Here is a 21654-nt window from a genome sequence, read left to right on the forward strand (position 1 = left end):
CACCCAGCAAGCCCACTAGGGAGCGATGGTCTGCTCATCTGGGATGTTGCCCTATTGCTCAGCAACTGAGCTCTTCTTAGTGCCTGAGGTGGAGCCCATGGAGCCATCCATCCTCAGTGCCTAGGGCCAACTTGCTCCAATCGAGACATGACTGCAGGAGGAGGAGAGAGAGAGAAGCAAGAGGGGGAAGGGGAGAAACAGATGGGTGCTTCTCCTATGTGCCCTGACTGGGAATTGAACCTGGGACATCCACATGCTGAGCCGACGCTCTACCACTGAGCCAACCAGTCAGAGCCATGAATTTATTTTCAAGATAGTGAAGGGGTGTCAACTATTTGGTATGTGTTGGTCCTGTTGGGATTGTGAACTCTTAAGTGGTCTGATTTACACCCGTGACTTCAATCAGCATCCATGTGCTTGTGATTGAGTAACAACTGGATCAGGGGTAATTCTTGGGTCACTGTTGGTTTCCTAGCTAACAAATTGCCACAAACTTGGGAGGCTAGAAGTTTGAAATCAGAATCACTGGGCTGCCCTCCCTCTGGAGGCTTTAAGGGAGACTCCTCCTCCCTGTCCCTTCCAGCTTAATGGTGGCTGCAGGCAGTCCTTAGCATGTGACTGTGTCCCTCCAGTCCCCTCCTCCACAGTCAATACAGAGCCCTCTTCTGTCTGTGTCATCCCAATCCCCCCTCTGCCTCTGTGATAAGGATACTTGTGAGGCATTTAGGGCCCCCTGGATAATCCAGGATAATCTCCTCATCTCAAAATCCTTAATTTAATCACATCTGTGAAGATCCTTTTCCTGAATAAGATCTACTAATTCTTTCCCTCACAGCTTTCAGCCTATCACCTCATTTTGTCTTTGAATATTGCAGTGAAAAGTTCTAAGTCCAGCCTAATTTTTCTCCCTTGAACATAATTTGATTTTTCTGCCTGAACACTTAAGGAAGTATGGTGTATTTGTGAGGGAGTGATTTATTCATTTAAAATGATAATAAACCCTTATGTGTTAACATAACATCTTATAGAAATAACTTAAAAATATTTTTTTATTTATTGACTTTAAGAAAGAGAGAGGGAGGGAAAGAGAGAGAAAGACAGGAACGTCGATCTGTTCCAGTATTTTCCCTGACCAGGGATTGAACTGGCAACCTCTGTCCTTTGGTCGACGCTCTAACCAACCTAGCTAGCCAACCAGGACTAGAAATAACTTTTATAAAACAAAAATTTATAGTTCTGGCCGGTTTGCTCAGTGGTATTGTGTCAGCCCTGTGTGTGGAAGTCCCAGGTTCAATTCCTGGCCAGGCACAGAGGAGAAGCACCCATCTGCTTCACCATTCCCCTTCTCCTTTCTCTCTCTCTCATCCCCTCCCATGGCCAAAACTCCATTGGAGCAAAGTTGGCCCCAGGCACTGAGGATGTCTCCATGGCCTCTGCCTCAGGCACTAGAATGGCTCCAATTGCAACAGAGCAACGCCCCAGATGGGCAGAACACCTTCCCTAGTGCAGTGGTCCCTATCCCTCGGGCTGCGGACCGGCTACAGTCCATAGGCCATTTGGTACCAGTCCACAGAGAAAGAATAAATAACTTACATTATTTCCATTTTATTTATATTTAAGTCTGAAAGATGTTTTATTTTTTAAAAATGACCAGATTCCCTCTGTTACATCTGTCTAAGACTCACTCTTGACGCTTGTCTCGGTCACATGATACATTTATCCATCCCACCCTAAAGGCCGGTCCGTGAAAATATTTTCTGACATTAAACCAGTCTGTGGCCCAAAAAAGGTTGAGGACCACTGCCCTAGTGGACATGGCGGGTGGATCCTGGTCAGGCACATGTGTGAGTCTGTCTGTCTGCCTCCCCTCTTCTCACTTCAGAAAAATACAAACAAACAAAAATTTCACAAGAATAGTGGCCTTGTTTTTACATTTTTACAAGTTTCTTTTATGTATGGCTTTGTTGAAGATAGCAGGTTCCCCCTATTGTCTCTGCAGTCAATTTCTTACAATACATTGTTTTGGTTGAAATATATAAATATAAAGAAAATCCAGCCTAACTTAGATTTATAGTTGGAAACGTTTTCAGTAGCTTTTTCAGATAACTGTGCATCTTTGTGGATACTACATCAAGACTAGACAAGAAGTAGTTGGCTTTTTTTTTTTAATTTTTCCATTGATTCAAGAGAGAGTTGGGGAGAGGAAGGGGGAGAGAGAGAGAAAGAGACAGAAGCATCAACTTATTGTTCTAGTTAGTTGTTCCATTTAGTTGTGTACTCATTGCTTGCTTCTTGTATATGCCCTGACCAAGGATCCAACCTGGCATGCCAGGACTACGCTCTATCCACTGAGCAACCCTGCCAGGGCCAAGAAATAGTTTCTTATGGGTTAGTTGCAATCAGGAATTTGAAACCATATCAATGAACCCTGTTGTCCCTTTACATTAAAAGCCATTGGTCAGTTTTGTTTGCCAAATGGGTCTTTTACTTATGCATAATTTTGAAACATCATGCCTTCATTGGTCATTTGGAAAATATTGGTTCACTGAGTTATGTGGATCTTCCAAATTTTGACACATTTTATTATGTAATATAAAAAAATCACACTCGTTAATATTACTACCAGTCTCATCAGGAAAACATTTAAATATTGGAAAACTTTTTTTTTTTCAGAGACAGAGAGAGAGTCAGAGAGAGGGATAGACAGGGACAGACAGACAGGAACGGAGATATGAGAAGCATCAATCATTAGTTTTTCGTTGCATGTTGCAACACCTTAGTTGTTCATTGATTGCTTTCTCATATGTGCCTTGACCGTGGGCCTTCAGCAGACTGAGTAACCCCTTGCCTGAGCCAGCAACCTTGGGCTCAAGCTGGTGAGCTTTTGCTCAAACCAGATGAGCCCGCGCTCAAGCTGGCTACCTCGGGGTTTCGAACCTGGGTCTTCCGCATCCCAGTTAGATACTCTATTCACTGCGCCACCGCCTGGTCAGGAAAATATTGGGAAACTTTAAGCTCATGGTGATGACATAGGTTTTCCAAAATTCTAATTTTTGCTTCAAAGCTCAAATTTTATCATTGGCAACAAATACTATTAGTTATTTTCCTTGAAATTACATGTTCACTTTTTTCATTTTGAGAAAGTTTCTGTCAAATATCCAAGTCAGACTAACCAGTTTGTCAATTTTCTTTCAAGTAAAAATAGTGTTTCATGAAAAGAGTGGCTAGTTCAGCTGCCAACTTCAACAACTGTGTAATTAGTTGTCTTCTGTCTCCAGTGCTTTAAATCATCAACCTGGATATTAAGAATTAGGTGCCAAGGCCTGACCTGTGGTGGCACAGTGGATAAAGCGTTGACCTGGAAATGCTGAGGTTGCCGGTTCGAAACCCTGGGCTTGCCTGGTCAAGGCACATATGGGAGTTGATGCTTCCAGCTCCTCCCCCCTTCTCTCTCTCTGTCTCTCCTCTCTGTCTCTCCTTCTCCTCTCTAAAATGAATAATAATAAAAAAAATTAAAAAAAAACTAATGATTGATGCTTCTCGTCTCTCTCCATTCCTGTTTGTCTGTCCCTGTCTATCCCTTTCTCTGACTCACTCTCTGTCTCTGTAAAAAATAAATAAATTAAAAAAAATAAAAAAAAGAATTAGGTGCCAAATATGTACCCTGATTTATCAATGTCACCCCATTAAAATTAATTTTAAAAAAAGAATTAGGTGCTAAGATTTAGTATTAATAGTTTTCATTGCTTCATCAAGGAACTTCTTAAGTAAAAGTGCTTCCTCTCCTCCTCTCTGCCAGCATGTGGCAGTGAAGAATCTGACAATTACTGTTGGTTTGGTAGCACTGCCTTGATTTGTGCAAAGGAGACAGCAGTCTTCCCCACCATTGCTTTCGCAACATCAACACAAATGTCAGCAAAGGCAAATAACCTCTTAGTATTATGTGAATAATTGTGACCTTGCCAACCCTTGGAGATTCCAGAAATCCAGAGACCATATTTTGAGAATCACTGCTATAATACAATATATCACAGGGATTACAGAATATGTATATTTTTAGTTTTACTAAGTATTGCTAAATTTCTCTCCAAAGTGGCTATCCTAATTTATACTCTGTAGCAATTAGGACAATACTTGGTCATGAATCACAAAGTTGCAGAATAACTGTGACCTTTCAGTAAAAGAGATGTTTTAGTGATGTAGTATGTTGGTAGACACACAGAATGCACTAAAAGTGGCCCCTGGAATCACTCAGTGCATAAACTTTACAATCGGACACAGCTTATATGAGCTAAGTTCATTTGTCTTCTGTAAAAGTTTAGAGAAAGCCATTCCTTGAAGAGTTTGATGATGCAAGAGAGAGTGTTAAGCTCAATCAAAGGACTTGAATTGTCAATGAGAAAACGGGTGGGAATCAATGGACTGCAGATCTGTGGTGGTTTTTATAATGTGGCCCTGACTTTTTTTTTTTTTTTTTTTCATTTTTCTGAAGCTGGAAACGGGGAGAGACAGTCAGACAGACTCCCGCATGCGCCCGACCGGGATCCACCCGGCACGCCTACCATGGGGCGACGCTCTGCCCACCAGGGGGCGATGCTCTGCCCATCCTGGGCGTCGCCATATTGCGACCAGAGCCACTCTAGCACCTGGGGCAGAGGCCACAGAGCCATCCCCAGCGCCCGGGCCATCTTTGCTCCCATGGAGCCTTGGCTGCGGGAGGGGAAGAGAGAGACAGAGAGGAAAGTGCGGCGGAGGGGTGGAGAAGCAAATGGGCGCTTCTCCTGTGTGCCCTGGCCGGGAATCGAACCCGGGTCCTCCGCACGCTAGGCCGGCCCTGACTTTTTTGACCCTATTGAGATATAGGTTCTATAACCTCTTTCTTGAATATGGGTGGGTTTGTGACTGCTTTAACCAATAGGTGTGGCAGAAATGATGCCTTATGACCTCCAAGACTAGATCAGAAAAGGCCATGTAGATTCTAGCTGCCCCTCCTGAGACACTTACTCTGGGGAAACCAGCCATCATGTCAGAAGTTCGAGTACCCTAAGACCACCATGCTGGAGAGGCCAGGTGTTGGTATCAACTGACAATCTTGTGAGTTAAGCATCTGAGGCATTAAGCATAACTGAACTCTGACTTTAACCAAAGCACTAGTGAAACCCAAAGCAAGAACTACCCCTTGGAATTTTTCCTGAATTTATGACCCTAAAGCTGTAAGCAGAGCAAAAAAGTTGTTTTCACTGACTAAACTTGGCAGTGATTAGCTACACAGCAATAGTAACGGGAGCAAGTTTCTTATGGAGTCAAAGAATGGTGGGTGTAATGTTAACACAGTAAGAAAGCAAGAGAAATAAGAGGTAATGGTCAGAGAAATGGATGCTTAAAATCAAGATTCAGGAAGTGGTGAACTTATTTGTATGACAGCATTTCCAGTAAGGTATGGTCTAGTTCTTAAGCTGTTCTTCTTTATTATATAGTTCTGTTCACTGTATAATAAAGCTACTGGAATTTTTATTTTGTACTTACGGTTTCTATGCTATAGGAGTAGAATAAGAGACAGGTAGTTTGAATTAATTTTCTAACTCTTATTGGAAGTCCAGCTTCCTGCTTTAGTCAAATCTGCACAAAGTCTACCTAACTTCTCTTTATTAACCATCCCGGAGCCATGATCTGTCCTCTCCTCACTCCAATGCCAGATGACCCTGACGGAATCTGACTCTTGAGCTTGATTTCAGACATTACTCTTCTCACACTTCTCATACCGTAAACAGTGCCAGTCACATAGTTGGAGTTCAAGAATATTTTCCTAGTTGAATGAACACAGCCTCTGTGTTAGAACTTCACTCAGTGCCCATTAGTACCTCTTCCCACCCTGTGTGGTCTGCACTGTGTACTGAAGGTTCGATTTTAGCCTAGTCAGCATTCTCTTTGTGGTCCACTCCAAATGCAGCCGGGATAAGCATCCTCGGCTGATGTCTCCGTTCTTCCCCAGTCAGCACCCTTTGTGGGACAGCTCCTCCACCCCCGCCCCACCCCCGATCAGCACTCAAGGGCGGACAGCTCTCCAACCCCTTTTCGAGCACTGCGCAGCCTTGGCCTGAAATCATCTTGCACCAGGCTTGGGACCCCAACTCTTTTCTGGTTCCTTGAGACGTCAGTGCAGCTGCTGGGGCCGCATCCATCACTCCACAGCCCCTGTCCCCAAACCCCAATTAACCAGAGTTAATTAACCCAGACTGTTGCCTTCGTCCGACTTCCCCATGGCAGGATCCTAGTTGTAGGTTGTCACCTTCGCCTGTCCCCACCCGCAGACCCTCCTGTATCCAAACCTGATCCCCATCTCCGCCAATCCGCTTCTCACCTGCCCCCCACCAAACAAACCACGCACCCGATCCTTCCCTAACCAAAGCCTCTCAGTCAAACCATCTTCTCTCCTCCAACCAGCTTCCCCGCCGCCCCCCTCCCGTCCCTTCCTCTGTCCCCTCCCTCCCGGATCCTCCTCCCCTCCTCCCCTCCCCCTGCGGCGTCCCTCTAGCCGGCTGCCGCGGTGTCCTGCAGGGTGTTGAGGTGTGTCGGCAGGCGGGGTGTCGCAGGGCGTGTCACGAGGTGAGCCGGGGAGGGCCGAGGACCGAGGGGGGAGCGACACGGCGCGAGGGCCGAGGTGCTGCCCCTCCCCCGCCCAGCGGCCTCTCCCCGGAGAAGATGGCGGACCGCGCGGAGATGTTTTCTCTCTCCACCTTCCACTCGCTGTCGCCGCCGGGCTGCAGGTACGCTGAGCGCCGGCCTGGCAGGCTCTCCCCTTCATGCAGCCCCTCGCGTACCACCTCCCTAGGCCCCGCGACCGGCCTGTTGCCCACCCCCACCGCCTTTGGGGACCCAACCCCAGGGCCCTCGCTGGTCCTGGTCCTGAGGCCTGGACTCCTGACTTCCCCCGCCCTCTGTTGAGGGTCTCTCCATTTTTGTTCTCCTCTCATTCTCCTCCTCTAGCCTCAATAACCCCCACCCCCACCCCTACCGTACTCTCCCCCTTCCATTGCCCCGCTGGGATCCTGTGCCGCACCCAGCTAGGCAAACTGACCCTCAAGGGTGGAGGTCCCTGTCCAGCCTCCGAGGGGTGGCCTGCCTGGCCAGGACATGAGCGCACCCTCTGTGCTTGGCATGTCCTTTTGGCCTTGTTGGGCCTCTCCTTGGTGGAGGCCTGGCCTGGCTGGTGGGGCTCAGGGAAGGAGGGCTAAAATCATGCCTGGCACCCTGGAGGAAGGGACTGCGGTGGGGAGAGGGCTGGGCTCTGGTTGTGGGCATGCCCTGGGCAGGAAAGGAGAGACAAAGTGGCCAGATTCTGTTCCCAGAAGTGGCTCGACCCCTCCCTCTCCTGCTGCTGCAGCCTCAGCTCCCCCTTCCCCCACTCTGCTCAGCTTGACTCCCCTGAGGCCCCGGCTGGGATCCAGAGGGGCCTGGGGCTGAGCAGAGGGAGGAGGACTGGAAGGATGGCTGAGGGGACAAGCAGCCCCTCTGGGCTAGTTATAGCTTAGATCGTGGGGGGAATCCCCTGGAGAACAGGGCTTGGGTTTTACATGATGGCAGGATGCATACATCCTGGCTGTGAAGACCCAGGGGACTAGGAGCTGGATCTCCCTTTGCCCGTCCTAGGACCAGTTCCCAGGCAGGGCAACCCGGGTTGCTGGCTCTCTCAGGAGCCCTGTCCTTGCTCTCTGACCTGGTCTCCTCTCCAGGCCTCCTCAGGACATAAGCCTGGAAGAATTTGACGATGAAGATCTGTCTGAGATCACCGATGACTGTGGCCTGGGCCTCAGCTATGACTCCGACCACTGCGAGAAGGTGGGGAGGGACTGGGGAATAGAGCCTTCTCAAGGGTGAGCCTCACTTAGGCTCTGCTTAGCGTTCATTTAGGGTTTTAGGTTGGGTTCTGAGCTCAGCTTTGAGATAAAAAGATCCTCTGGTTACCCCCTGCCCCTCCTGGCCTGGGGTCTTCCTGGATATCAAACCTCTCTTTCTTTAACAGACTAGATGCCCTCCACCGAGGGTCTTCCCCAGAAGTCCTTGTGACCCTCATCAGCAGGCTAGCTTGGGGGAGCAGAAGTGTGCCTGTGCTTTGGTTGCCCTCTGTGCTCATAATGCTTCCCAGAAAGCTCTAACTCCTTCCCAGCTCTGTTCCCACCTGCATATCTCTGACCCCTGTCTCCACCCCGAAACTGTTTCTTCCCTATCTCCTTCCTCCTTTTCTCCTCCTTCTGTTTCTCCACATTTCTCTTTTCATTCATTCAAGAACATTTCTGAGCTATTGTCATGTGGCAAGTGCCAGGGGTTTTCAGGTGCTTGAGAGAACAGGACAGATTTGGCCTTTGCCCGCAGGAGCTTATAATCTAGTAGGGGAGAAAGACATGTCACAGTGATAGCTGCCTGAGTGTCGAGGACTGGGTTCCACCTGGAGGACACAAGGTGCAGTCATGGGGAAGGGAACCCAACCAAGACTTTCCAGTGGATATGACACACAAGCATGCCCGGAGGGAGGACTAGCAGGAGCTGGACTGATGAGGGAAGAAGGAAGGAGAGAATGGAGGAGAGCAGTTGCCCCAATGGGATTAACTATGTCGGAGGCCCTGAGGTTGGTGCAAACTTGGTGAATCCTAGGTGCCAGCCGTCTCTTCCTTCATGCATTCATTCAATATTTACTGAGCATTGGCCATGGGTAGGTCCTGTTCTCATGTGGGGGGTACACCAGTGCTCAATATGGACATTCATCCCTGGTGGGGCTTGCAACTTGGTGGGAGAGACAGGCCAAACACTGTCCAGTAATTGTGAATCATGTCAAAATGCTATGAAGGAAAGAGTGATGATGTTGAATGCGATGGGGTTTGGGGTAAGGTGAGGTTGGCAGCTGGGTTGGGGCCACTCTGAGAATCTGCCACCCAGGCATAGAAGTTTAGGCCCTTACCAAGAACTAGAGTGATCCTTATGTATCTTAAGCAGATTAAAAAACAAAATCAAACTGCTTTGTTAGGGAGCAGGGTGACCTGGAGGTTTCTCTCCCTTGACTTATAGCTTCCCATTTTCCCCTTTTCTGACAGTTGGGACCCAAAGTCACTGTCACACTCTGCCCTGTCCTTCCTTCCTGTAGGACAGCCTCTCCCTGGGGCGTTCGGAGCAGCTGCACCCCATCTGCTCCTTCCAGGATGATTTCCAGGAGTTTGAGATGATCGATGACAATGAAGAAGAGGAGGAGGATGACGATGAAGAAGAGGAGGAGGAAGAGGAAGAAAGGGAGGGCAAGGAGGAGGAATGCCCTGGCTCAGAAGTCCGGGCGCCGGCGCAGCTGATACCCTCCCCCTCCATGGAGGAACCCCACAAGCACCGGCCCACCACACTCCACCTGACTACACTGGGAGCCCAGGTGAGTACCCAGACCCATCATCTGGGACTCTGCTGCCATGGCAGCCTATCCCTTTTACCCCTGAGAGCAGAAGCCCCTCCTTAGCACCTCTTTTGTCCCTCCAAAGGACTCCCTGAACAACAATGGAGGCTTTGCCCCAGCACCTCCAGCCTCCTGGCAGGAGACAGTGCTGTGCTCATCCCCCCAGGAGCCTCTGCGAGGTGAGCAGGGCGTTGGGGGCTCCGGAGGCAAGGGAGGGAGGAAGGGAGGACAGGAGGATGGTGGGCTGGCTGACGCATGCCTCCTCCCTGCCCAGCAGAGTCACCTGATGATGCCTGTCCCCGCGTGGTGCAGTCACCTGTGGGCCCAGGTTGTGACTGCGAAGGGAACCGGCCTGGGGGCCCCCCAGCACTCGGTGGGGCCTCGCCCTCCTCGGATCCGGGCATCGAGGTTGACCTGGGGAGTGGCTCCAGCGGGGCTTGCGGGAACCGGCGCAGCAGCCAGGAGCTATCCTCACCGGGGTCCGACTCAGAGGGTGCAGGGGCTGTGCATCTGGGGCGCATGATCTCGTCCATCTCGGAGACGGAGCTGGAGCTGAGCAGTAGCAGCGGCCGCTCCTCGCACCTCACCAACTCCATCGAAGAGGCTTCGTCACCTGCCTCGGAGCCCGAGCCTGCGTGCGAACCCCCTCGCCGCCCTGCCTTCCTGCCAGTGGGCCCCGAAGACACCAACAGCGAGTACGAGTCAGGCTCCGAGTCAGAGCCAGACCTCAGCGAGGACGCCGATTCGCCCTGGCTGCTCAGCAACCTCGTGAGCCGCATGATCTCCGAGGGCTCGTCGCCCATCCTCTGCCCGGGCCAGTGCCTGTCTCCTGCGCCGCGTCCTTCCGGGGAGCCCACGTCCCCAGCGGGCAGGGCCCCAGAGGCTGTGGGCCCGGGTGGTGTGGAGCTGGTGGACATGGAGACGCTGTGCGGGCCGCCGCCCCCCGCCCCCCCTGCGCCCAGGCCCGGCCCCGCTCAGCCCGGGCCCTGCCTCTTCCTCAGCAACCCCACACGCGACACCATCACGCCACTGTGGGCCGCCCCAGGCCGCGCCACACGCCCTGGCCGCGCCTGCTCTGCCACCTGCTCAGAGGAAGACGAGGATGAAGAGGATGAGGATGAGGCCGAAGACAAGACAGGTCCCCCAGGGATCAGGGGCTCGGGTCCTGAGGCGCCGCTGGATGCCTCGCTGGTATATGATGCGGTCAAGTACACACTGGTGGTGGATGAGCACACACAGCTGGAGCTGGTGAGCCTGAGGCGCTGTGCCGGCCTGGGTGACGACAGTGAGGAGGACAGTGGTGGCGAGGCCAGCGAGGATGAGGCAGGGGCTGCTCTGCTGGGTGTCAGTCAGGACCTGGAGGACGCCTCCCCAGACAGCCCTGACCTCACCTTCTCCAAGAAGTTCCTCAACGTCTTTGTCAACAGCACATCTCGGTCCTCCAGTGAGTGGGAGGTGGGGAAGAGGTGGCCCCAGAGCCCAGGTGGTCCCCAGAGTGCCCAGGGCAGCCTGACAGTCTGGGGGTGGTTGGCTGGGCGCACCGTTTTATACCCAGGAGAAGGCCTGGGGCTTCCCCTGCCCACAGCCCTGATTGGCTGGGGAGGGTTAGAGAGGCTGCCTTGCCTCCTCCCCTGACTGGGAACCAGATGTTGAGGGAGGGAAACTTGGCTAGGCCTGGAAGTACTTTCCTCCCATCTTTCTGAGTGTCTCTGTTTCCCAGGCACTGAGTCCTTTGGCCTTTTTTCCTGTCTGGTCAACGGGGAGGAGAGAGAGCAAACCCATCGGGCTGTTTTCAGGTACAGCCTCCATCTCATTGACAGTCTACAGGCATATTGGGACACTGGTAGACAAGCCACCAGTCCTCTCTCTCCCTGTGACTCCCACCTTTGCCCGGACCGCAGATTCATCCCCCGCCATCCTGACGAACTGGAGCTGGATGTGGACGACCCGGTGTTGGTGGAGGCTGAGGAAGACGACTTCTGGTTCCGTGGTTTCAACATGCGCACAGGGGAGCGCGGGGTCTTCCCTGCTTTCTATGCCCATGCAGTGCCCGGCCCTGCCAAAGACCTGTTGGGTGAGGCCCCATCTACAAGAGGTATTTTGTCACCTTAGACCCTCCCCCTATTCCCCTGACCAGGGCCCTTTGTGACCCTCCAGGAAGCAAACGGAGCCCCTGCTGGGTGGAACGCTTCGACGTGCAATTCCTGGGCTCTGTGGAGGTGCCCTGTCACCAGGGCAATGGCATCCTGTGTGCAGCCATGCAGAAGGTCAGTGTGGAAGGAGCCCACTCCAGCCCCACAAGCTAGCACAGCCCCTGAAGACCCCAGACCTCCATGGAGGTTTAGAGGGTGCCTTGGGGTCTCCCATGGTGGCCCCCTACCTGATTCAGAGGCCCGGGCAGAGCTCACAGCTGTCTCCTATCACCTTGGGGTCTCTTGGAGGGTTCAGTGGGGCCTCCACCTTCCTATAGCCCATCCCCCCTTCATCTTATAATCAAGACCAGCTCTCACTGAACCTTCCTGAGAGTTATCTGCTTACTCACTCATGTACTCAGTGGGCAGTTAGTGACCAGCAGCTCATCTGCTGATCCTGTGGATGAGCAGGGCAGCCCTGTCCCTGAGACCCCCTAAGAGTTGGGGCAGGCAGGCAGGGCAGGGACATTGGGGACCATGGTCCTGGCTGGAGGAAGGAAGGCTAAGTGCAGGGAGGTGACTGGCTGGTCCTGAGATTGAGGAATGGCTAGGATGGCTCACATCCTCCAGAATCAGTGCCAAGAACCTTCAAACTGATCTAAACTGTCCCCTCAATGGAAGAGAGAGACACCCTGTAGGGCCCTGAGACCCTCTTCTCCTCCAACATCTTCCCCAGATTGCCACTGCCCGGAAACTGACTGTCCACCTGCGTCCTCCTGCCTCCTGTGACCTCGAGATTTCTCTTCGGGGGGTCAAGCTGAGTCTGAGTGGTGGACCCGAGGTAGGGTGTGGGGTCCTGAGGCACAGAGAGGCTGGGGTTCTGACGAGGGACATCCAGCAGGAGTGGAGTGGCAGGAGTAGCCCCAGGTGACTCCGTCTCACTGACATCTCTGCCCCCCTGCTCCAGTTCCAGCACTGCAGCCACTTCTTCCAGATGAAGAACATCTCGTTCTGCGGCTGTCACCCCCGCAACAGCTGGTGAGAGCCTTCCCTCCCCAACGTCTCCACAATGCTGAGGGCTGCCCCCTGGGCTCAGGAGACACTGATAAAACAGGCTTCTATCTGGTCTGGGATGTAGACAGGCACACAGAAAAGTGAATGCTGGCAACATTGTGGGGTCTGGTAGACATCTGTATGGGGCTCTAGCGAGCAGACCTGTAGAGAGGTGGGGTGTCTGGGATTCAGGAGGTGACTAAAGACCACTCTGCACACTCAAAAGGCCAGTAGGTGACAGTTGGATCTTCCATGGAGGCAGCTGAGGCCAGGCTGTGGGTGAGGGGCAGCAGGGATTTTGGGGAGTAGCTAGGTGAAGTTGGAGGGACACAGAGGTACCTGTGCCCTTCTGACTATGCCAAGGAGCTTGTACTTGATCCCATAGGTGATAGGGCCACAGTGTGACACAGTCAGTTGACAAGCTGGTTCTGGCTGCTATGCAGAATGGATGGGCCCAGGTGCAGTCTAGGTTATCCAGGTGCTGTGTCCTGGAGGCATTTGGGACAGGCAGGACCTGGGTTGATTGGATATAGCAGCTGACATGCCATCTGGGTGATGGGCAGATAGTAACTACTTGTCAAGTAAAGGGCTGACAACCTAGAAACACAGTGTTCATCCACAGGGGCAGGGAGATTGAAGTGGCCATTTGTCACATGTCTGGAGTGTGGGAAAGAAACCTGGAGGAAAGGTATCAGTTTTGAGCAGGTGGAAAATGGCAGCCATGAGACTAATGAGATAGGCAGAGTGAGAAATGACCAGCATGAAAGGGGAGGGACAGTGCCAGCATTGTTACCAGGGAGTATGGGGGCTACAGGCTTCCTGCCCAGTCTGACTGCTGCCCACTGGATCCTTGTGTCCTAGAAGAAGGAGATAGGAGGAGGAGGTAACCAGAGAAACACAGACCACCAGGGGCTCACGAGGACTCAATGGGTTGTTGGAGGAAGAACATGATGCCTCTGGGGCTGTATTTGTGACAGATGTTGAGGCCAGCATGCATATCATTTGGACACTTCTGTGGTTAAGAGAGTGAGGAGGGCTCTCTGCTAGCTGAGACTGCTGTCATCGCTCGGCAGGTCAGAGCCAGGTTGGCTGCTTGTCCACTGAGGACAGAGATGGTATCATGGGGTCCACTATCTGGAAGCTGCTCTGCGGGGTGGAAAGCTAGACAGAGTGCCCAAGCTCAGACCAGATGTGTGCATGGGGGCTGACACTGGCACCACCCAGGGGGGAAAAGAACACCCTTTTCAACAGAAGGAAACTAGCTGCCCAGCTCAGGCCTCCAGGCTACACAGTGACCCAGGTACAATTCTGCGAGAGAAGGGTGGTCTGACCAGAGATTCTGGATCCAGATGTGGAGACAGTGGGGGAGGGAAGACCTTTTTAATATTTGTTACTCCAGAGCTCAGCTCAGCCTTTGGCGGTGAGGACGCACTTAGGAATTCATGTTAGGTGACTGGTTAACTTGCTTCATTGTGAGGTTGGTGGCAGTGCAGACGCGTATGGGTGTGTTGTATTTGGATAAGGTAGCACAGCGTGGCCTTGGAGATCACAGACTGCCATAGACTTACTGTATGTCCTTGGGCAAGTTTCCAACCCTCTCTGTGCCATAGCTCCTTGATCTATAGGGCTGCTATGGGTGAATAAAGTGCTTAGATTGGTGCCTGGTGCTTGGTAAGCAGCATCTAAATGTTGGTGACCAGAGCATTTGAGATGAGGCTGCAATGTGTTCATGGATGACACGAGCACATTGTGCTGGCCGTGGCACTGTCACGTGGCTCCCATTTGGAGGAACAGTTCAATCGATAGGGATTGGATTGGCCACATTCAGAGGGTCTCAAGTCTTGTGCTGCAGGACTTTCTGGACAATAATTTTCATGGATTACTTGGGTGAGAAGAAAGGCAGGGACCAGATGATTGACAGCCAAGTGGGAGGTTCTTCTCCAGGAATAAGGTTTCACAGATGAAGGGGCTGCTGTCCAACTCCATGTTAGAGCTCAGAAAGCAGCTGTGAGTTTGCAGGACCCGAGGTGGGGCTGGCAGGCTCAAGGTGTCATATGACACAGCAAGGCATGAGTCAGCTGAGACAGTATCGGTCTGTGGTCCAGGGCAAGCTCGGAGTGGGGAGCCACAGCGCTAGCTTGAAGCAGGAAGAAGCAGCCAGACACCCCTGACGTGGAAAGTTTAGCACAGATGGATCACTGACTCCTCAGAGGTGCCTATACTGGTTCTGGACACAGAAAGGCACCTTGGAATCCTTAAGTCATGTGATTCACAGATTTCTCCTGTTCCCATCCTCTCACTGAGCCCTCTAGCCCTCGGTGGCTGCTTCGTCTGTTCAGATCGCTGGGGGGTCTAGGTGTGAGGCCACTCTGACTCCCCCATGCTGACCCCTGCAGCTATTTTGGCTTCATCACAAAACACCCTCTGCTGAGCCGCTTTGCCTGCCATGTCTTTGTCTCCCAGGAGTCGATGAGGCCTGTAGCCCAGAGTGTAGGGTGAGTTGCGGTTGGAGGGATTAGAGTGGAGCCACTGGGGAGGGATGGCTGGGACCGTACAGGTGCAGGATTGATGGTGGGGGAACCCAACTGGGGAGATGGACCCCGAGGTGAGGTTTGGGAGAATTGGGGATAGGGGAGTGAGGGTGCAGAGTTTGGGCAGCCACGAGAGGGAAAGTGAGATGAGAAGCAATAGAGGTAGGTTGGAACTTGGGGTGGGAGCATGCAAGTACATTGCCCAGATGGGGGGTCAGGGTGAGAATGGGGCATTGAGGCCTGTGGTGACCAGGTTGTCTGGAGGTGAGGGGCAGGCCCTGGTAGCTGGGATGGAAGCTCAGGGCGGGTCACCCTGAGTGGCGGGCATCCCTGAGTGGCGGGTGGCTGGCGCTGTCTCCCCAGCCGCGCCTTCCTGGAGTACTACCAGGAACACCTGGAGTACGCCTGCCCCACAGAGGACATCTACCTGGAGTAGCCGCCCACCACACTCCCGCTCCAGAAGCAGCTGGGGCTGGGGTGTCTCAGAGGCCATGCGGCTTTGGCAAGGACTGGATTGGGAGCACGCGGGACCTGCTGTCCAGGGACTCTTGGGGACTCTCCTTGCTCTGCAGGGGCTGCGGGAGGGAGAGCCGTGCCCCCCCCTGCTTTCCCTCTGCTCTTCTTTCTCTATGTGTGCCTCCTCCTCATGTCTGTCTCTACCCCTGTGCCTGCAAACTCTCACCCTCTGCTCTTTACTCTGGGGTCAGAGCTGGGAGGGGGTCTGGAGGACGGCGAGGCTCTAGGTCTGGTGACATCAGGCTCCCAGGGGGCCCCTCCTTCCTCTCCCCAGTGATTTAAAAGGAATTTTAATTTTTATAGTGAATCTCAAGGGGTTCCCTATCCTTGATCACAGAGACAAAGAGAGGGACCCCTACACCGCCCCATGGAGCTTAGGGGGAAGCAGGGAGTGGTTCCCTAGAAGGGTCTTGGGGATACTAGGAGTAATTCTTAAGGCTCACCCTAAGCCCCAGACTTTGCTTGGAGGAGGGTGCCCCATATTGTGCCCTGCCACACCAGCGTCCGCTTTGCCGCTGCAAACTCCCCGCAGTCCAGCACCTCAATAAACTCTCTGCTTGGTGTGATCCTGTCTATTTCTGGGGGACACATAATGGCTGGGGGCCCAGTTGCTGCCAATGGCAGTAGCACCAAGATCCCTGAGTGATGGTATCACAAGAAGCTTCACCTATCAGTGCTGTCCAAAGTCATGCTGGGGTCCCTGTGGTGCCACTCTGGGCCCCTGGTGATTCTCCCTGATATACACAATTGGCCAGAGAGGCAGGCTGCTGGTCACCCCCACTGGAGTGCCGGGCTGGCAGCGGCATGGCTCAGGTCAGTGTGTGTATGTGCGGGAGAGGGCAGCAGTCTGCTTAGATCTTAAAACTGGTATTTAAAAAATTTTTGCACAGAGAACCAGAAGAAAAGAGTTGACCATTTTCCACTGCACCCTTAGGTTTGTGTAGATGCACCTCCTGGAGAAAAGGCTTTCTCGGCTCCTTGCCTTCCTGGTCCCTCGCTCTCAGGTGCTTAGGTCAACATGGCAGTCAGTGCTTTCCTGAGGGTGGCCAAGGTCCCTGCCCTGAACCCGAGACAAATGTGACACCAGATGCCAGAAGGTGAAGGTTATGAAGTGAGAGAGCAAAATGGAGATGAATTCATTACATAGAAATTTAAAACTGCACACGCCTATCTTCACGTTAAGGACAGCCAACAAACAAATGTAGTCGCAGTGTTAAGGGTCAATAAGAGGCCTAGCCCATTAGCATCCAGACAGCCCTCCAACAGACCAGGACCCAGACCAGTCGCCCAGTGGAAATGCAGCTGTTAATCACACCCCAGACATCCAACCCGACTGCTCGAACTACAAAGCGGATAGTCCATGAGGAAACTTTCCTACCAGTTAAAATTGTGGGGAGGCAGATGGTCCCCTCTGCACCTGGGCATGGGGCATGACTCTTCAGACCTCCCGTAGCACCACTGTTGGGACCTGCCACCCACCCACCTCTCCCTTTTCTCTGATAGGAAATCTCCATGTCCCGCCCCCACTCTGCCCTCATCTCTCTTGGGGGGCACTATGTGCCTAGCCATCCCTGACCCATGTTGGGCTCAGCAACTCCTTCAACTTGTCTCCCCATTTTCCTGGATTGTTCATTTTCCCCTCTCCCCTGATGCTTTAGAACAGCTGTTGGACCCATTTGGGTGTTCTTTACCTGCGACTCTTCCCTTTCCTGCCCAGTCACACCGGCCCACCTTCCCCTCCATCTGCTCCTCAGATCTCACCGTCTTGCCCTGCTGAGCTTCAGACCCCAGCCTCAGCAGGGAACCCCCTCCCTCCCTCATCTCCCCTGTACCAAGGACCCAGAGCTCTGCCTCTGAGCAGTCTGTTGGGCTCAGCTCTGCGCTTTGCCTTAACCATCAACCTTAGCTGACCTGCAGGGCGCTCCCTCCGCCAGTCCCTGGACTGGTGCTTTGCCAAGTTCTGTAAAACTGTGGCTCCATTTCATAGCAAGGGCTCTGTCTGAGGCGCTGAGGGCCTAAACTGCCACAGATGCTGCAGACTCACATGAGCCTTTTCCCCACCTACTCCCGTTCTGTGCTGTGCATTCCTCCCAGTCACCTGGCCATAGTCCTGGAGTCACCCTACATGCACTCTGCTGTCATCACCTTTACCTGATATCCAAAGTCTGCCCCTCCCCTCGACCTCAGCCTAGATCAAACAACCTAGAGTTTCCTTCTGGATGTTCGTGCACCAGATCACTGTCTCCATCTCCCTGCCCCCACCTGTGTCTGCACATCCACCTGCACCGGCAGCCAACCTGGGTTTTTCAACAGAAGCCTCAGCAGGCCACACTCCCTCTTAAGTCTGTGGTGGCTCCCTACTGAGCCTCTGCCTGTGCTGTCCCTGCCCTCTCCAACCCCCTCTTCCTTCCACCTCATTTCTGCCCCGGGAACCTTTGAACTAACTAGGGGCATCTGGTGCCCTCTGTACGTGGCTGGGTCACCTCCTGTCCTGGGCCCTAGAGGTGGGTGAGGTATTTATTGCTCCTGCCTGCTGCCCCAGCAGACAGCTGACTATGAATCTGAAAGGCTGATACTAGGACCTCCCGGAGCCCTGCAATGTATGGCACATGTGCTGAGGCCTCGGAAATCTGGGGGATGAATGGGCAAGCCTGCCCAGCCAGGACTCCGACTTCTGGAAATCTCAGTATCCTAAATTAAAAGCTGTGTACACATTCTTGCTTAAAATACTGAAAGCATAAAAACAGTCTAAATTTTTACCAGCTCAGTTAACTAAATGAAGGTATATTTAATTACCTAATGAAAATATTGGGCAGATAGGCCCTGGCTGGTTGGCTCAGTGGATAGAGTCCCAGTTTCAATCCCCGGTCAGAGCACACATGAGAAGTGATCATCTGCTCTCTCCTTCCCCTCACCCCTTTCTCTCCTTCTTCTTCTGCAGCCAGTGGATTGATTAGTTCAGCATAGGCCCCGGGTGCTGAGGACAGCTTGGCTGATTCTAGAATCAGCCCCAGATGGGGTCACTGGGTCAATTCCAGTGAGGGTACATGTGGGAGTCTGTTTCTATACCCCCTCCTCTCACTTAAAAAAAAATAAAGAAAAGATATATTGGGCAGATATGAAAAAAGTGAGCTTACGAACATTTATAAATAATACAGAAGAATGAGGGTCTTAGCCACCAAGTGTTTAGTTATGAATCTGCAGACTGACATACAGGATTCAAGACGCTTGAGTGGTGAGAGAAAAGAATAAAACAATCATAGCAAAGGACTTTAATTTCTCCCAATCACTTTACAATAAAAAACATCTGAAAGTATAATTAGTAAGGTAAATGAGTCCACCCACAGGCAACACAGCTCGTTTTGCTTGTCAGTATAAATATTTCAACAATGGATCATGTAATGTGTGTGGAAGCAAAGTGTTCAGCTCTGAGAGGAAAACTCAGGAAGACCAATCTAATCAACCAGGGCAGCATGAGGTGTGGAAGCCAGTGTGGTTGCTGGGAGGTGAGGTCAGGACACTAGTCTCCTTCCCTTGATCCTGAGTCTGAGTGTGCAGCCTTTGTCCTTCTGACTGCGTGAGGGCCGCTATGCCTCCCAGCTCTGCTCCATTCCAGGCATGGGGCAGGCAGCGGGCTCTGTAAGAGCCCCAGTGAGTACTATAGTGAGGAGTGGGCAGGGGCAAGGCAGCAAGGGAGGAAAAGCCACTGTGAGTCCATCCTCAGGGTGGGTGCCCTCCAGAGAAACCCACAGGTTCCTCCATGAGCCATCAACCTGAAGGGCAGGAAGTGGGAACACGGCCCACTAGGTGAATAAGCAGCTGTAGTTGAGACCTGTCCCTGGCTACTGAGCCTTTGGAGCTGAGCAGTGGTTCTGATATCCTCAAGAGGCACAGAGAACAGAACCCATGGCCAGGATCCTGGCAAAAGACCCTCCACCCACCACGAGGATATCCCCAGGTGCCCACACGGGGAGGGAGAAGGGGCAGTAAATGGAACCCCCTGAAGAGAGAACATTAAGGAGCATTTCCTCGGTGCTGAGCAGAGCAGGGGTACCAGGCTCCTTACCCCTGAGACCACTACCTGAGCTGGCTTCACCTGGTTTGCAGGTGTGGATATGGATGTGTCAGGATGTGTGCAGGTGTGAGGTGCGTGTGGGATGGGAGCTGATGCACATAGGGTCTCTCCTTGATTGTGCACCCCCGCCGCCTGGGTCATGTTTTACAGAACTGGCATAAACCCCAGCATGTAGCCCATCTGACCTCCTGGTGTCTACCCTGCAGCAGCACCCACAGTGTCCAGTCACGGCAGGAGCAAGGCTCCCTCATACCTGGGAGTATAGTCCTTGAATACCCAGAGATTTGCACACAGGCTCAAGTGAGTCAGCCCTAAAAGCATCTCAGCCATCATTTAAGTTGATGACAAAAAGACACCTTTGGTTTTATTTCTTATGTTCTTTGTGCAAATTTGGAGGAGTCAGGAGCCGCCAGCCCCTGGCACTCACCTGGTAGATAGGGGCCTGGTGCCCACCCTATGCAGATTCCACCTTGCAGAACTCTGCTCACTGTCCCATGGGCCTGCCACTCCTAGCCTCTGTCTGGACAGCCTGCTACTCTGGGGTGTATGACCCACCTGCAGTCCTGTGGGGCATACTCCATGTGATTTACCTGGAGAGGAAGCTGACGTCCCTCAATGGGGTCTGTAGCCTTGCTCCTGGGAAGGGGAGAGGAGTGAGCTGTCTCAGCTCCTCCAGCCTCCAGGGGGGCTGGACTGTCCAGCTCACATAGGAAGTGTCTCAGGGCAGGTGGCTTGTCCAGTCAGGGTTGGCAAAGGAGAGGGAAGGAAGTCACTCAGCTCATCACCAAGAGGACATGCTCTCAGCAGGGGGCAGAGTGGACACAAGTGACCAGGGCTCTGCCTCGGTGTCTCCAGGAGGCAGCCCCCGCCTTCCACCACAAACACTCAGCATCTGTCCCCCTGGTTGGCAGGAGAACCATGTCTCATTCCCCTGACCTCCAGCCCACATTTACTGGGATTGGGTTAGTATACAGTGTTCTTCTGTATCAGTATTCATACTATCGTCACACTCTACCTATGAAAACTGCCTCTGGGTAACGTAACCAGAGTGACAAAGAAAGCAGGACAAGGGTACCTGCTGTGGGGACAGGTGATTGGACACGCTTTCCTGCTCTGTGAGTCCCCATGCCTTGTAGACGACTTCTGGGCAGGGTTGACCGTCACTCCCAGCTGGAGGGGCTGTAGTCCCCAACAAGGAAGTGGGAGCTCTGTGGGGAGGGCAGGCTCTGGACTCAGCCTCGAATGTGGCTGCTCAGTCCTTCCTGTTGTGTTTACAGAGTAATGATGATGTGTTCCCGTTGTTGCTGTGGGACCCTGGGTCCTGCCACCCAAACTGCTCCCCCCGTCAGGGCTCTGACTGCCTGTCTGCTCAGGTGACAGCCCCCAAATCTTTGCCCTGTGGGTCTCTTCTCCTGAGGGGCTCAGCTCTCCCTCCTTGCTGGGGAGGGATATGCACACAAAGGAGGAGGCTGAGGGGTCCCCTCTGTTATTGCTGCTCCTACACCAAGCCTGGGGGCAGGGAGGTGACAGGACTCAGCAGACATGAAAAGGCAGCATCCAGGGTGCAAAACAAGGAGGAGACTAATGCTGAGTTGAACACGCATGAGTCGAGTGGGCACTCACTCCACTGGCCGCATAGCTTGCCTCCAACTGAGGTCCAGGCATTGTCTGGGGCGCTCTAAAGAGCACACATTAATTTTGTAATTAAAGCCGAGGAGGCAAATTTAAATATTATTCCTTGGAAACATGCCCTTTTGCTCCCTCTTCTGGTCACTCAGGGAAGAGGTGAGCTGGGAGTGAGTAGGGAAGCGCAGCCGGGTGTCCTGTGTCCCTTCCTAACACACCTGAGAGAGACTCACAGCACCAATATGTTTGTTTGTCTATTCCCACTCAGCTCCTAGCAGAGGATGCGGG

At 52.7% G+C, this 21654-nt stretch overlaps 1 protein-coding gene across 2 annotated transcripts; it reads left to right on the plus strand.

Annotated features, from left to right (window-relative positions):
• Window positions 1-6474: 6474 nt before the first annotated feature.
• Window positions 6475-16231, plus strand: MAPK8IP2 (mitogen-activated protein kinase 8 interacting protein 2). 2 transcript variants are annotated; one of them, XM_066358792.1, is made up of 12 exons: window positions 6475-6767; window positions 7734-7839; window positions 9140-9412; window positions 9519-9612; window positions 9711-10877; window positions 11154-11229; window positions 11335-11507; window positions 11591-11700; window positions 12302-12406; window positions 12533-12603; window positions 15015-15113; window positions 15513-16231. In XM_066358792.1, exons 1-12 carry the CDS (start codon window positions 6703-6705, stop codon window positions 15583-15585), a joined length of 2412 nt encoding a protein of 803 aa, XP_066214889.1. In that variant the 5' UTR covers window positions 6475-6702; the 3' UTR covers window positions 15586-16231. The 2 variants fall into 2 exon arrangements, with proteins under 2 accessions (XP_066214889.1, XP_066214890.1); XM_066358793.1 differs by having other exon boundaries at window positions 6478-6767; window positions 9708-10877.
• Window positions 16232-21654: the final 5423 nt, after the last annotated feature.

The sequence above is a fragment of the Saccopteryx leptura genome, chromosome 1 (genome assembly GCF_036850995.1).
Source record: "Saccopteryx leptura isolate mSacLep1 chromosome 1, mSacLep1_pri_phased_curated, whole genome shotgun sequence".
NCBI lineage: Eukaryota > Metazoa > Chordata > Mammalia > Chiroptera > Emballonuridae > Saccopteryx > Saccopteryx leptura.